This window comes from Passer domesticus, chromosome 15 (genome assembly GCF_036417665.1).
Source record: "Passer domesticus isolate bPasDom1 chromosome 15, bPasDom1.hap1, whole genome shotgun sequence".
Classification (NCBI taxonomy): Eukaryota; Metazoa; Chordata; class Aves; order Passeriformes; family Passeridae; genus Passer; species Passer domesticus.
Genome location: NC_087488.1, coordinates 8897039 through 8913103, shown reverse-complemented (window position 1 = coordinate 8913103; position 16065 = coordinate 8897039). Strand labels below are relative to the sequence as shown.

The 16065-nt window shown below is 39.7% G+C and overlaps 1 protein-coding gene across 2 annotated transcripts in view; it reads left to right on the top strand.

Annotated features, from left to right (window-relative positions):
• The window catches only part of SMG1 (SMG1 nonsense mediated mRNA decay associated PI3K related kinase), a 58500-nt gene that overhangs the window by 40531 nt on the left and 1904 nt on the right, over positions 1-16065 (top strand). For both annotated transcript variants that reach the window (XM_064390952.1, XM_064390951.1), the window contains 24 exons: positions 28-250; positions 1177-1423; positions 1980-2209; positions 2746-2994; positions 3366-3504; positions 3592-3701; positions 4309-4527; positions 4934-5124; positions 5721-5893; positions 6266-6545; positions 7245-7517; positions 7638-7872; positions 9326-9552; positions 10209-10359; positions 10452-10641; positions 10871-11340; positions 12326-12463; positions 13316-13468; positions 13800-13979; positions 14186-14413; positions 14843-15054; positions 15248-15354; positions 15663-15842; positions 15958-16064. In XM_064390952.1, coding sequence (XP_064247022.1) covers positions 28-250; positions 1177-1423; positions 1980-2209; positions 2746-2994; positions 3366-3504; positions 3592-3701; positions 4309-4527; positions 4934-5124; positions 5721-5893; positions 6266-6545; positions 7245-7517; positions 7638-7872; positions 9326-9552; positions 10209-10359; positions 10452-10641; positions 10871-11340; positions 12326-12463; positions 13316-13468; positions 13800-13979; positions 14186-14413; positions 14843-15054; positions 15248-15354; positions 15663-15842; positions 15958-16064 — 4912 coding nt within the window. The remainder of the gene's footprint in view (positions 1-27; positions 251-1176; positions 1424-1979; positions 2210-2745; positions 2995-3365; positions 3505-3591; positions 3702-4308; positions 4528-4933; positions 5125-5720; positions 5894-6265; positions 6546-7244; positions 7518-7637; positions 7873-9325; positions 9553-10208; positions 10360-10451; positions 10642-10870; positions 11341-12325; positions 12464-13315; positions 13469-13799; positions 13980-14185; positions 14414-14842; positions 15055-15247; positions 15355-15662; positions 15843-15957; position 16065) is intronic.

Genomic DNA, 16065 nt, shown 5'->3' with positions numbered 1-16065 from the left:
AAGAGGTTTTTGTGTTTTTTATAACAGGGAGGAGAAGATAGCAATCATGCGTGAAAAGCACACAGCTCTGATGAAGCCCATTGTGTTTGCTCTGGAACACGTGAGGAGCATCACTGCAGCTCCTGCAGAAACTCCTCATGAGAAATGGTTTCAGGATAACTATGGAGATGCAATTGAAAATGCACTAGAGAAACTTAAGAATCCTTTGAATCCTGCTAAGCCTGGAAGCAGTTGGCTCCCATTTAAAGAGGTATTGCATGCAAGCAGAGTACAATGTAGAGACACTTGATGCTCTTGCTGCACCATGTGCTTGACCCTCTCCTCCTCTTGCTGTTTTCTTACCATATCAAAATTGCAGCCTCAAACTTTGTGTTAGCAGTTAGCACAGGCAAACCAGGCACTAAAGCACCATAAGTTTTGTCTCTAGACAGTCCTATTGATTGTCTGTTATTGCATTTCTACCCATCGAAATGACATTTCTCAAATCTTGCAGCTTCTGTGTGGGATGCTGTCAGCTTTGAGAGCAGAGGGCTTTCTTTTAAATACTGTCTTTCTGAAGCTCTGGTATTTGAGTTCAGTTGATGTAAGTTAATTCTGTTTATCTAAGTGTAGTCCTTGGGCTGTGCAGCAGCCTTCAAATGATCAACCCTTCCCAGAGGTTCTTTGTCAATTATGTCATCTTCTCTTAGTTTATAGGTCTGAAGAGAAACTAAATATTCTCTTGTCTATCCAGAGCCAGCCTGGTGTTTTTAAAACCAGAATAGCAGTTTTACATGCAAATAGACCTTTTGTACTTGTACTTCCTCTTCTGCTTTGCAGAACAGACAAGCATTCAGATACATAAACAGGAGGTTGCTGAATGCTGCTGCATTTAACCACAGCTCATATATTTATAAATACAGGAGCAAACCTCTTGAGGAGCATGATTTGTTGTGACTTTGCTTCTTGTCACTGCACAGGGTATATTTTCTGCATAGAGGATGTTGTTTAGTTTTTGTAATCTTCCTCCTAAACTGTCTCTGGATTAACAGCATGGCAAGGGTGCAAAGGAGTTTAGGAAAAACATTTGTTTTCTGGAGGATGACCACCATTAAGTCCAGTTTGATGGTGTTTTTATTCTTACTGCTAACTGCTAAGGTGAGTGTCAACCTAAAAGAAAAAAATTTCCTTGAATAGGTAATGCTGAGCTTGCAGCAGAGAGCACAGAAACGGGCCAGTTACCTCTTACGACTTGAAGAAATCAGTCCTTGGCTGGCTGCCATGATGAACACTGAAATAGCACTGCCTGGAGAGGTGTCCACCAGGGACACAGTCACCATCCACAGTGTGGGCAGCACCATCACCATCCTGCCGACCAAAACCAAACCTAAAAAGCTGCTTTTCCTGGGTTCAGATGGGAAGAACTATCCCTACCTGTTCAAAGGTAAATAATAGATTTTTTCTCATACTGTCTCTTGTTATAAATTAGACTGTATTAAAGTTAGGAAGATCATGTGGTGCAACTCTAGTTTTATTTGCCTGAATGATTGAGAGAAAGAGGAGTTTGAAGCATTTGCTTGCTCTGTTCCCTACTTCACCATACATTTTTCAAGGAATTTTACCACATGAAACTAAGTCAAATCCCGTCTTTACAAGGCTTTCATCAGAAACAATGCTCTGCTTGCATATTGATAGGATTAGCTGGATGCAGTTTTCCAGAAGCTTAATGTAGCCCCTAAAAGAGAACTTTAGAGACTTCTTGTTTTCCCTGCAAGGGAAAGGCCTGTTTGTTATGTTGTAACTATTGCTCACACAGCAAGCTGGCCTGAACTGGTAGGTAAATGCCATGTAAACATTTTGGTTTAGGCCAAACAACTCATCCTTAATCTGCATTTTATAAAGACATTCATAGACTGAAATGTAGTAGGTTTAAAAAAATACTAAATTTTGGGCTTTAGGAGAATTTTATCTAAGCTAAATTTTAAACAAATTTCTTGCAGGTTTGGAAGACTTGCACCTAGATGAGAGAATCATGCAGTTCTTGTCCATTGTGAACACCATGTTTGCCACGATCAACCGGCAAGAGACGCCGCGGTTCCACGCGCGGCACTACTCGGTGACACCCCTGGGGACAAGGTCAGGCCTCATCCAGTGGGTGGATGGAGCCACGCCTCTCTTTGGGCTTTACAAGCGCTGGCAGCAGCGGGAAGCTGCTCTGCAGGCACAAAAGGTAATGGCTCTGTTCTTGCTAAGTGGAACAAGGCAGGGGAGAAATGCTTGTTTTGGTTTGCTTTGTGATTCTAAGTCACGTAGTCTTACAAGGATTGTTTTGTTCATAATAATGCAGGAGGGTTCTGTGTGCTCATGTGTCTTGGGACTTCACCAGAAGTCAATGAAATTGCATCTCTGTTATTTATATATAATTACAGTATGAGACATAAAAATGCTCTTCTGGCATGGTAATTCAAGAGAACTGTTTTTTACAAATAGAATTAACTTTGGTTGAGTTTATTTTAGTTCCATATCTTGTTTACATTCTAAATACAGTTTTTGTAGTTATATTTATGAGATCTACTTTGACAGTAGAATTAGACTGAAAACACATTGTTTCGGCCTATTTAGACCTTAACTGCTGAATTTTGAAAGCAGTCTCTGAACTGAAGAAGTCATGCTGAGTCAAGGCATTGATTTAGTGTTTAATTCTCACCAAAACTGAATTTGAGCTGTCTCTGCTAATACATCAAATACCATTTTTATTTCCTCTAGGCTCAGGACTCTTACCAGACTCCTCAGAACCCTGGAATAGTTCCTAGACCCAGTGAACTTTACTACAGTAAAATTGGACCTGCTTTAAAGGCAGTGGGGCTCAGTCTCGACGTGTCACGTCGTGACTGGCCCCTGAATGTCATGAGGGCTGTTCTGGAAGAGCTGATGGAAGCAACTCCCCCAAATCTCCTTGCTAAGGAGCTCTGGTCATCGTGTACCACACCAGATGAGTGGTGGAGAGTTACACAGGTGAGTTACAGCAGCTGTATTTGACATAGGAGAGGCTGTGGTTTTAATGGGATGAGGGGCACCAAATGCCTGAGGTGTGAGTTTGGAGAGCTGGTGTTGCTGTGAGTCTGATGAAATGTTGGCAGTTGTGCCATTGAATTAAAACATGGTTATAGACCAGATAAGTCTATGTTAATATACTAGAATTGTCAGCCTAAAAAATGAAAACTCTTGTAAGATACCATCAAACAACAAATAGAAAACTGCTTGAAATAAGTTTGGCTTGATTTGTTTTGCACTTACACTTAAAAAAATGTTTTAAGATGGTAGTCAGTCCAATGTGTTGGCAGAGGATTCCCACAAATAATTTTTTCCTGAAACTCTCTTTTAAGTCGTATGCAAGATCCACTGCAGTTATGTCCATGGTTGGCTACATCATTGGGCTTGGAGACAGACATCTGGATAATGTTCTTATAGATATGACTACAGGAGAAGTTGTCCACATAGATTATAATGTTTGCTTTGAAAAAGGTAATTTAAAAAATGCTCTATGTTATTCAAATAAAAGGTTTTCTTTCTTGGCAATTAAAAGAAACAACTTAATTTTTTATCTTAAAGGGAAGAGCCTTAGGGTCCCAGAGAAGGTTCCATTCCGGATGACGCACAACATTGAAACAGCTCTGGGAGTGACAGGAGTGGAGGGGGTGTTCAGGCTTTCTTGTGAACAGGTATGGTTGGAGATTTGGAAACTGAGGGCCATCACTGGCCACATACTGTCTTAGAACTTTTCTATTCTACATTCTGCTGCTGGTTTACAGAGCCTTCACCTTTCTGCTGTGACTTTAATTGGACTTACTGTAGCTGTATCCTAAATACCTATGATAGGTATTTAAGAAACATGAGATTGTCTGATAAATGCACATGCAAGTAGTGGCACAACTAATATTTAGGGTGAAAGGGGGACTTTTTTAGTTGTAGATTAAAATGTTACGTTTTTCCTGGGTTTTTTGAGATATTTTTCTTGCCCTCTTCCTTTGGGACTCATCCTGTATAAACATGACAGATATGTTTTTAAAAAGAAAAATGCTCTGAGGAAGGGAGATTTTTTCTCCTTAAGTGTCTGTGGCTTGTGCATAGAGTTTGTGTGGAAGGCTAGATCTTCCTACAGGCTTAGCTGCATTTGTACCCACTGTGATGTTCTTCCTGTCTCTGTAGTAGTTAGGGATACATTATGCATTTCTGTACCTACTCAAGTACAGTATTTTGCCTCTAAGTTTCCACTATTCTACAAGGATAACACAGAATCAGAATGAGTCTGTTTAAAATATGATGCAGGTCCTGCATATTATGCGGCGTGGGAGAGAGACTTTGCTTACACTGCTGGAAGCTTTTGTTTATGATCCACTGGTGGACTGGACAGCTGGAGGAGAGGCAGGATTTGCTGGGGCTGTCTATGGTGGTGGTGGCCAGCAGGCTGAAAACAAACAGAGCAAAAGGGAAATGGAAAGGGATATTACACGGAGTCTCTTTTCCTCGAGGGTGGCTGAGATAAAGGTGAGTTTACTACAATAATTTTCTATTTTTAGTCCAAAGTAGGCTCTTTGCTTTCATTTTATTTATTTGCATTCTGGGAATGGGGGAAGATGTGGTCGTATATCAGCAATAGTTTATTAATTTTATTGTGATAAATTGAGTTTATGTGAAGTGTTTTATTGAACTTGCAAGTATTTAATTTTTAGTTTCTGCATTTTAGTGCTTTGCCTGAATCTGGTCTAGGAGAGTGAAAATAGAGGTTTAGAGAGCAGTTTAAATAAAGAATGTCTGTTAAGATTTGGCAGTTGTAGCACTAGAAGCAGTGCTAGATGAAGGGCATTGTGGAAGGGTTAAGTTCTGCCATATCTTACTTTCTGCTGCCAGTTTGATTGAGTGCAGTTCGGTAACTTCTGTGTCTTGATTGCAGGTTAACTGGTTTAAGAACAGAGATGAAATGCTTGCTGTGCTGCCAAAACTGGACAGTAGTTTAGAAGAGTACCTGAACCTGCAGGAGCAGTTAACAGATGTAGAAAAATTGCAAGGAAAACTACTGGAAGAGATTGAATTTCTGGAAGGTGCCGAAGGAGTGGATCATCCCTCCCGCACACTTCAGGCCAGGTACAGAGGAGCCAGAAATTCTGTCAGAAGTCTCACAGTGGTGTTTTAGCAATGTACTTATGGGTTAAATGTTAGAAATCTGTATATGAGGGAATAGCTAGGTAAAAGCTATTCTTGCAGTAAGCAGGTTACTTCTTGTACAGAAGAACTACTGAAACCTTTTCCTACTGAATAATCTTATTTATGTCCTGCACCTCATACTCCATCAATACAACCTGTGCTAGTCCAAGTTCCACACTTGATCCTTAAGGCAAGAGAGGGAATGTTCTGAAAGTGGTATCCCATCATTATAATCCACTTAAGGGAGCTATTGATTTATTGCACAAAAATATTTTAAATTTCTAATTATTTAAGTTATTTTTAAAGGTTATTTGAAATTAATCAAGTATTTCAGAATTGCATGAATAGACACAGGCATTAATTGTTTTGTAAGAAAACAGAATTAATAATGCAACATTGTTAGTGTAATGTAATTAGTGATAACATGTTAATTTCCTGGTTAACAGTTGCATTGTTCAATATTGTTCTGTATTCTATAGTGTTAAGTATTTTCTTTCCTGTAGTACTTACTTGATTCTGTGGCTTCAATAATTCAGGTATTCTGAGCACACACAGTTGCAGTCTCAACAAAGAGCTGTCCAGGAAGCCATCCAGGTGAAGCTGAATGAGTTTGAGCAGTGGATAACCCATTACCAAACTGCCTTCAGTAATTTAGAGGCAACCCAACTTGCAAGTCTACTCCAAGAAATTAGCACACAAATGGACCTAGGTACAAAATAGTATTTCTGGGGTTGGTTTTAATGGTTTGAAAATAACTTGAGTTTAATATCAGGAGGCATTATGAGTATCTTCTAACTTAAAGAGAATGAGCTGTTTGTAATAAGTTAAAAGAAAGGAACTTCTTTAAAAGGTGATTTAGAGCACTTCAAGGTTTCAATGCCAAGCTGTCTGAAGGAATTGTGTGTCTTATTCTACCTGGGCATGAGATTCTCTTACCTTGTGCTCAAAATTCTCAATATGAATTCTCTATGCTTCCTTTATCTCAAATAAAACAAAAACATTTTTGAGAAGGTATTAATGTTAAGTATTTGTAAAACACATCTTCAGACATATCTTTATTTTTAACCTGCTTTCTTTAAAGGTCCTCCAAGTTATGTCCCAGCAACAGCATTTCTGCAAAATGCAGGCCAGGCACATCTAATCAGCCAGTGTGAACAGCTGGAAGGAGAGGTTGGTAATTTTCTGCAGCAGAGAAGATCCGTGTTACGTGGTTGCCTGGAACAATTGCACAACTATGCAACAGTAGCTCTGCAGTATCCAAAAGCTGTGTTCCAGAAGCACCGAATAGAGCAGTGGAAAACCTGGATGGAAGAGCTCATTTGCAACATGACAATAGAGCGTTGTCAGGATATCTTTAGGAAGTAAGTTGGCAAAATAATGACTTTTTCAAAGAATAATTTTCAAGCTACTACCCTAATTTTATAGTTTAAAGAAATACTTTTGCAAGGACCTCTCTAATTACAAAGGAAACCAATATTAAATTGTAATGCTAGAAGTTTGGAGTAAATATGAAGAACTGCTTTAAAAAATCCTGTTCCATAAGTTAATCTGTGTACTTCAACAGGAAAACCGAGTGACATTGTCCTGTAATGAACAAATGGAGAATTCACCTTTGTGCCTTCAGAGTAGTAATGTTTTGAGTTTTAGAAACTTCTAGTATTTAAAAATCAATAAGGAAAGGTTTTTTTAATCTAGTAGATTTTCCAGCAGTTTCTTTTATTTTATTTATTTTGTTCTCAAGTCAGGCTGTTTCAACATTACTATGGCTTGGCTTAAGAGATCTAGATTATATTTGAGTATTTCCTCTGAAATCTTTCTTTTTATCTTCTATTCTTTCATTTCTTCAAGGACAGTTGTCTTATGTCCTTGCAAATAGGTGTGGAATATGGTGCATTTTAGGACCCTATAAAAGCATTGTTAGGGAGTCATCAACCTCTTGTGGTACTTAGAGTTGAGAAGGAGTAGGTGATTTCGGAGCATTAGGAACGTAGTTTTTTCCTGCGTGCAGAGCAGAAAGCAGTGTGAGAAGGGAAGTGCAGTGCTGTCCCTGTGCTTGGCAGGTACGAGATGCAGTACGCGCCGCAGCCGCCGCCCAGCGTGTGCCAGTTCATCACGGCCACGGAGATGACGCTGCAGCGCTACGCGGCCGACATCAACAGCCGGCTGATCCGGCAGGTGGAGCGCCTCAAGCAGGAGGCCGTCACCGTGCCCGTGTGCGAGGAGCAGCTCAAGGAGATCGAGCGCTGCATCAAAGTGTTCCTGCACGAGAACGGCGAGGAGGGCTCGCTCAGCCTGGCCAGCGTCATCATCTCCGCCCTGTGCGCCCTCACCAGGTGAGCTCTCTCCTGGGAAGGCTCCTGGTGGAGAGCACGTGGCAGGAATAGTCGGTGGTGGAATTCTGTGGGGAGTGTGGCAGCAGGCAGCGTGCCTAAGTGTCTCTTTAATTCATCCAGGCGAAACCTGATGATGGAAGGTGCAGCGTCCAGTGCTGGAGAGCAGCTGGTTGATTTGACCTCCAGAGATGGAGCCTGGTTCCTGGAGGAGCTTTGCAGCATGAGTGGGAATGTCACGTGCCTTGTGCAGCTGCTGAAGCAGTGCCATCTTGTGCCCCAGGACTTGGATATTCCAAACCCCATGGAAGCATCAGAAGCTGTTCACTTAGCCAATGGAGTATATATCTCACTTCAGGTGATTCTTTTATGTTATTTTTCCCCTATCCTTCAAGGCTTCAGCAAAGTCATTCTGAATAGATTGTTCCTTAATGGGCTAAATGTTTGTTCATGATGCTGCTGAGTTTTTTTCATAAGTCTTGCTCCTCATTGCTTTATTTGGTTGAGCTGAACAGGCATTTGCTTCTGTCATTTATATTTTTATTTGATCTATACATGATAAATTGCAAAAAAACTGCTGTCAAGTAAGTAACTGTGAGGAGGACGTTGGTATCAGCTTTATAGACACACCAGCTTCATGTCTCCTTTTCATTTTTCTGTTCTGTTGCTGGCAGTCCAGATCAACTTCCAAACTCTTCAGACTGTGTTCTTTCTGTTCTCTGCTTCTGCTAAACTTAATTTTCACCTGAATGAAATAGTTTCAAATAAACTCAGAAAATCTGTTGTACAGGACCCTGTCTCCAATATTGGGAAGGAGAAAAATGCCTTTATAATTTTGTGGTTCAGAAATGTTTCCACAGTAATGAAACATAAAAAAGCTCATGAAGGGCAGTCTGAGTGAAGTATCTACTGAAGACTGATGTGCTTTATAAACTGTGGCTGGTAAAATAGATTTTTGAGGCTTTTAGTTCCATTGTATTGTATTTGAGAAATATTTTCCTCTCAAGCTGCATAAGTGCATTTGGATTTTCATCACTTTATTTTTTTCCGTCTTTGAAGTTGTAACATTTCAGAACTGTTTCAGAAATGTGCATGGCAGCAGTTTCACTGCATTGCAGTGGGGATCTTTCACCCACACATTGTCCTCCCTGTGAGCTCTTAGATAAAATGTATTCACTGAGCTTCCTGCTCACTTGGCAGTCAAGATAACCAGTCTTTTTGGTGTTTCATCTCCTTTTGGAGACAGAGCACGTTGGTTCTTTCTGTAGCTGCCTTTAGGCCTCTCCTGCATTCTGCTTGGGGGAAATTGCTCTGTGCCACTTAAGGTAGTGTTTTTCTTCCCTGCATTGATTTCTGTGGTAAAATTATCACTACCTGGAAAGTTTCTGCTACTTTTCCTTTGTCTAGTCTAATCAGTTTAGCAAATCATAAATTCAGTAAATTATTTAGTTTGTTCATAGTTATGTAATGGAAAAGAAAAGCTGACTTTGATGAAACCAATTCACAAATTATGAGCTCTGTGCCCCCCAGCCTCTGCTGAGGATGGCTGTCAGGTGTTGCTGCTGGTGCCGTGGAGATGGTTGTTGCTACATGGATGTCAAAGCTTTGGCTTTGTGCAGGGTTTAATGTATTCCTGATTTCTTCAAAGTTAATCCAAGAGCAGACTTCTGACTCTTGGCTGACCACCATCATGTTATATTTTAGATTATGTCTGCTGCATGGTGGTGTAGTACTAAAATGACAAAAGATGTTGCACGTGATACTTTTTGAGGGGGAAAAGTTCTTACCTTTTCATACTTACTTCCCAACAGGAATTGAACTCAAACTTCCGGCAGATCATTTTCCCTGAAGCACTTAGGTGCTTAATGAAGGGAGAGTATACTTTAGAAAGTATGCTCCATGAATTGGATAATCTTATAGAGCAAACAACTGATGGAGTCCCTTTGCAAACGTTGGTTGAATCTCTTCAAGCCTACTTAAGAAATGCTGCTATGGGTATAGAAGAGGAGACACACACTCATTACATTGATGTTGCAAGGTAAATCACCTTTTTTCAGTTCAGGTGTGAGAGAGTGAAGACTGAAGAACATTAATTTGTTTAATTTTTGTTTGATGTACAGACTTTTCTTGCCCAAGAATGCCTTCAGCAGAGTGCAGGGTATAGAGTGTGCTCTTGTTTCCTCTCTGCATGTTTGTGTTTTTATCCACATACACAGAAATATGGAGCTGTGGCAATTTACACTTACATCTGCTTAAAACTGACTTTTGGTAGTCAATTTCTTCCAAATACATAGTTGTGATTTTTGTATTTGAAGTGAAAGGATGCTAAAAATAGGAACTTGTTCATTAGTTTGTGGGAGGAACCTGTGAAAGGGAGAACTTGTAACCATGGCACTCCTTATCAGGAGGTTTGAGCAGCTTTTGCTTAATGAGTCAGTAACTTGATTAAAAAAGCAAAATGAGACAAAGCACCAAGCAAACAAAGACTTATGCGTCTTGTAATGTGGGACAGTAAATTTCTGTGTAGGTGCTTGGTCCACAACAAACCAAAATCTTCAAGTGGTGTTTCCCTGGAGCCAGTTGTGGTGAGTCCATCAGTGGTACAGTGAACCTGTGGAATCAGCTTAAGAAAATTCTGTTTATTGTGGACTAAGCAAAACCATGTAAATTTTCTTTCTTTTTTTTCCTGTTAAGAGTACTTCATGCTCAGTATGGTGAACTGATTCAGCCAAGAAATGGTTCAGTAGATGAAACTCCCAAAATGTCAGCTGGTCAGATGCTTTTGGTAGCTTTTGATGGAATGTTTGCTCAAGTGGAAACTGCATTTGGTTTATTGATTGAAAAGGTATGGATTTGTTCTTTTTGGAGTACTGTTGGAGTCAGAATTAGGAAACATTTAAAAAACCCAAACTAATTAATTTCCTTTATGTTGTTCAGCTAAACAAGATGGAGATACCTCTTGCTTGGCGTAAGGTTGACATAATTCGGGAAGCCCGCAGCACCCAGGTGAACTTCTTTGATGATGACAATAATCGGCAAGTCCTGGAGGAAATTTTCTTTCTGAAGAGACTGCAAACAATTAAAGAATTTTTCAGGCTCTGTGGTACCTTTTCTAAGACACTGTCAGGTAAATAAATGTTATCAGATATTCAGTATGCCTTTCTCCACTTCTCATCCTGTTCAGAAGAACATAAAGTGGTCACTTTTGCTGTATCTTACCCTGGATATGTGGTAAGGAAGCAGAAACTAAAACTGATTTCCTGTGCTTTTGCTGTGTTTGTAATTTGGGTATTATACTTCCGGATGCATCAAATGTTTTGTTTATAACAAAAGTACTATTTCTTTCCCTTTAAAAGGAATCAGTTCAATTGAAGATCAGAATGCAGTAAATGGACCTGTTCAAATCGTCAATGTGAAGGCCCTTTACAGGAACTCTTGTTTTAGTGAAGATCAAATGGCCAAGCCAATTAAGGCTTTTACAGCAGACTTTGTGAGGCAGCTTTTAATTGGCCTTCCAAATCAAGCTTTGGGACTGACCTTGTGCAGTTTCATCAGCGCTCTGGGTGTCGATATCATAGCTCAGGTAGAGGCTAAAGACTTTGGAGCAGAGAGCAAAGTTTCTGTGGATGACCTGTGCAAGAAAGCCGTGGAGCACAACATCCAGATTGGCAAGTTCTCACAGCTGGTGATGAACAGGGCCACAGTGCTGGCCAGCTCCTACGACACGGCCTGGAAGAAGCACGACCTGGTGCGCAGGCTGGAAACCAGCATTTCCTCGTGCAAGACCAGCCTGCAGAGAGTGCAGCTGCACATTGCCATGTTCCAGGTGAGAGCCCAGCACAGGCTGGGGATTCCGGACTGGCTCTGGGAAAAACGAGCCTGAGTTACAGTGTCTGGGCACAACAAACAATGATATTTTGTTGAATAAGTTCTGAGGTATTTTAATGGACTTAATATGTTGTTTTGGTTGTAATTATGCTGTAAATATATCAGGAGCAGTGTTGCTACTAGCTTTTTTGGAAAACTAGTTAATTTTTTGCAAATTCTGCAACATATACATTTTTTAATCGATACATGTAATTTTTTTCTATAGCCATTAAGTAGGTTTTTAGAAAATAGGTCGTTCTCTGGCTTTCTTACCAGCAGTGCTGTCCTGTTCTCCCCCTTTTTCTCAAATTATGACTTTAAGGGAGGAGATGGCTTAGAATAGAGGGTATGAAGTGCTGAATGTCATTTTGTACCTTTCCTTCAAAGTTTTAATGCATTGACTGTCTTCTCTCCACTCTTTGCTTCATTAAAAATACAAATAGCAGCAGTATCAGTCCTGAAAAATGCCCTTCTGAGGCTTTAGATAAATACCATTGTGTACCTTTACACAGGTATCCATTTGTGTTGTACTATCAGTGATCTTAATTGTATAAGGGACAAGGCTTTCTCCAGGTCAGTTAATAAAGCATTTTACACCGATAAGCAAAATTATCTTTGTTTTAAGGTATCACAAGTGAATTTCTGAATATTGATGGCTTTTCCTTTAGATTAAAAAGATGTGTGTAAATCACATCTAGTAAATTAGTGGCCTGATTAATGGTATAAACATCCAAGCCAGCAAGACATCATTTACAACTACTTGTATAATTTAATGCTCTTGAATGATTTAGGACCTTGAACTGTGCTGGTGCTGTCTGACACTCAACCCTTTTAAGTGCCCTTACTTATAAAGGGTACCAGAGCACTGGAATTGCTGTTTGTGATGCAAAGTATTTTGTGCTGATCAATATTGACAATCAAGTGTCGCTGTTGCTTTCTTAAAGTGGCAGCATGAAGATCTCCTCATCAGTCGCCCCCAGGCTATTTCTGTCACTCCTCCACCTCGCTCTGCAATTTTAACCAACATGAAAAAGAAACTTCACGCGCTCAGTCAGATTGAGGCTTCCATTGCAACGGTCCAGGTAGGAGTGTTTGGGGAGGGTTCTTCAGCACCACATGGAAATGTTGCTAAAACAAACTGCACATCATCTGCCACCTTCACATTATGTTGTCTGGCTTGCTGTCTTACACAAATGTGGGGGTACTGTCATTGATCTCTTTCAGTCTGTCTGATGGATCCTGTTGTATTGTTTGATTTTGCTGTCTCATCCAAAATGTTCTTTGGAATAGCAGTAAATGTGTTTGAAGAAAAATACAAATCTGTGAAAGTCCCTTTCTTTCTGAAGGCAACTAATATTCCTTTTCTTTAAGTCTGTGTGCCTTAGATCATCCTTACTATCATTTTTCATAGCTAAATGTCCAACTTCCTTTTGTAGAAATGGGCAAATTTATTCTTCTTTGTGTTAAGGTTTGTGTACTGTGGCTTTGTGCAGTACTTTAGATTTCTTTGGTGCCAGTAATGCAGAATGTTTGTTGTTAAATACTGCTTAGCTTCCTGAATTTTAATTTCCTTTTTTAGTTGCATAGGTACTGTTTATAATAATTTCTTGAATTATTTGCAAAATAATGGAGGGACTCCGATGATGTTATATAATTCTTAGTCTAGAAATCTGATTATTTTTGGTTTTTTTTGGCGAGTTAAAGTCTAGTCAGGTAGACTATATATAACAATCAAATCCAGTTGTGATGTGTACTGGAAATAAACTTTTAAAAAGCATAAACTAACATTTGTTAATCATGAATGCCATGGTATTTTACATATATGGCATAAAAAGTGTGCATGTGTTATATATGCACAATTTATTTGAAGTCAGGCTTAGAATGCTGTATATCAGTATGAATTATCTATATGGGCTTTTTTCTTCCCAATGCAGGAGAAATTAGCAGCACTTGAAGCAAGTATTGAGCAGCGTTTAAAATGGGCAGGAGGTGCTAATCCTGCACTGGCCCCAGTCTTGCAAGATTTTGATGCCACTATTGCTGAAAGAAGAAACCTTGTACTGAAAGAAAGTCAAAGAGCAAGCCAGGTACTATGGATAAGTACAGTACTCTTGATTCCATGAGTGTGTTCACTCTTCATTTCCTACTTGAGGTTTATGTAGAAGATATCTTTCTGCTCTGTATCTAAAGAGCAAACATAAATAACCATATACTTTTGGGAATCCTACTTGAAAGCAATAGGAATAATCTTTGTGAGAATTGCTGCAGGGTTGGGTGACCCTGGGATGATACTGCTACTGTAACAGAGCAGTATCTGTGTGTTTAAAATCCTCACTTCAAAGCACGTGAAAAAAACACCGTTAGTCTAATAGACAGTTGAAGTGAAATAATTTTTCTCACTCTTGCTTTGACTTTCAGGTCACTTTCCTTTGCAGTAATATCATCCACTTTGAGAGTTTACGTATCAGAACAGCAGAAGCCCTGAACCTGGACACTGCCTTGTTTGACCTCCTCAAGCGCTGCCAGCAGATGTGCTCCTTTGCCTCGCAGTTCAACAGCTCCGTGTCCGACCTGGAGCTCCGCCTGCTGCAGAGGGTGGTGAGCATGGGGCAAAGCAAGCATGCAGCCTTCAGAATCACTGCAGGGAGTTCTCAGCTTTGTCTTCCATTCTCAGTGTTGTATGCCTGCAGATGGAGCGTGGCTGCAGAGTTGATGCTGTCAGTTAAACACTTGGCAGTGCTGTCTACACAGCAAGTGAATTTTATCTCTGGGTACAGATAAAGAAATGTTTCTGTTATTTTTAGGGCACTGGTCTCGAACATCCTATTGGCAGCTCTGAATGGCTTCACTCAGCTCACAAGCAGTTGAGCCAGGAGATATCTACACAGAGAACAGTACAAACAGAAAGAGAACAGCAAATAGAAACAGTTTGTGAAACAATTCAGAATCTGGTGGATAGTATTAAAACTGTGCTCACGGGTCATAACAGACAGCTTGGGGATGTCAAGCATCTACTGAAAGCTATGGCAAAGGTATGCCTGAAACATCGTTAAATTTATTCCTCAAACCTGTGTCAGTACAGTTTAAGCAAAATAACAGTTGTAGCTATGTGCTTTGTAAAGTGTCTAGAAATAATAAAATGTTTGTGCATATGGAGTTCAATACATAAAGTTCATGTTTAAGAATTCATAAAACTTTCTAGCATTAGCCTTAGCAGGCTTTGGTTGAACTGAACCTTTTCTCTCTCTTGGCAGTTGAAACATTGTGTTTATAAATTCTCTTGGTTCTAAATCTGTAAAAAAATTTATAATTTAAAAATTTATTTTTTCATATGTAACTACTGAAAATTATAGTTATTTGTAATCAGATGAAAAACTGAAGGACTGAAAGGGCTTTGAAATCTCCACTTTATTCTCTTAGCCAAAATATAGCAGTTGACCTTTTGCACATCTTGGTTACAGGATGAAGAAGCGGCTTTGGCAGATGGTGAAGATGTTCCCTATGAGAACAGTGTTAGGCAGTTCCTGGGTGAATATAAATCATGGCAAGATAATATTCAGACAGTTCTGTTTACATTAGTTCAGGTTATGGGTCAAGTCCGCAGTCAGGAACATGTTGAAATGCTGCAGGAGATAACTCCCACCTTGAAAGAACTTAAAACACAGAGCCAAAGGTAAGAGTTACCTTGTCTCAGGTGAGAAAAGACATTTTGCATACCTGCTTTTATGTAGCAGGAACACATCAGGGGCACATACTTGATGATTTTCTTAGAAATCCTCTTGCAAAATTTGAATTAATTTAACTTTTGGGTTTTTAGTAAGTCAAGTAGTTGCATGAGTATTTACCAACTCCATTATGTTTCCCAGTGTCTACAATAATCTGGTGGGGTTTGCATCACCCTTAGTCACGGATACAGCAAATGAATGCTCCAGCCCAACTTCAGCTGCTACATATCAGCCAACCTTTGCTGCAGGTAATACTGACACAAACATGAAACCATAAGGAATTGATATTAGAGAAGGGATCATAGCTCTTACTGAACTTTGAATGCAGACAATTTAGTTAATATAAATAAATTCTTAGCAGTGGAATAAAACTTCTTGTTTATGAAGTGAAAGAAATTTAAAAATGGAAAGATTGAAAACTGGTGCAGAATTTAAAATGCATTTTTTTCTGAAAAACTGATAGGTCTATTTGATATGCATTTAATTGTGCTTTTTCATGCCTCTATAATATGTTCTTATTTTGAAGACTTTAAGCACTTTTAAACTTTCTTTACAGCTGTACGTAGCAATACAGGGCAGAAAACTCAGCCAGAGGTGATGTCACAGAATGCAAGAAAGCTAATTCAGAAAAATCTTGCAACATCAGCAGATACTCCTCCAAACACAGTCCCAGGAACTGGCAAAAGTGTTGCTTGTAGTCCCAAAAAGACAGCCAGGGACCCTAAAACAGGAAAAGGTAAATATAAACCTTAAAAAACCAACAACCCTTCCACTGACAGCAAGAAAAAAATACCTCAGCGGGTTTCTGTGCAGGAATGTCAAGCTGCACTAACTCTGTTTTGTACCTGTAGCTGTGCAGGAGAGGAATTCCTACGCAGTTAGCGTGTGGAAGCGGGTCAAAGCCAAGTTAGAGGGCCGAGATGTGGATCCCAACAGGAGAATGTCTGTGGCTGAACAGG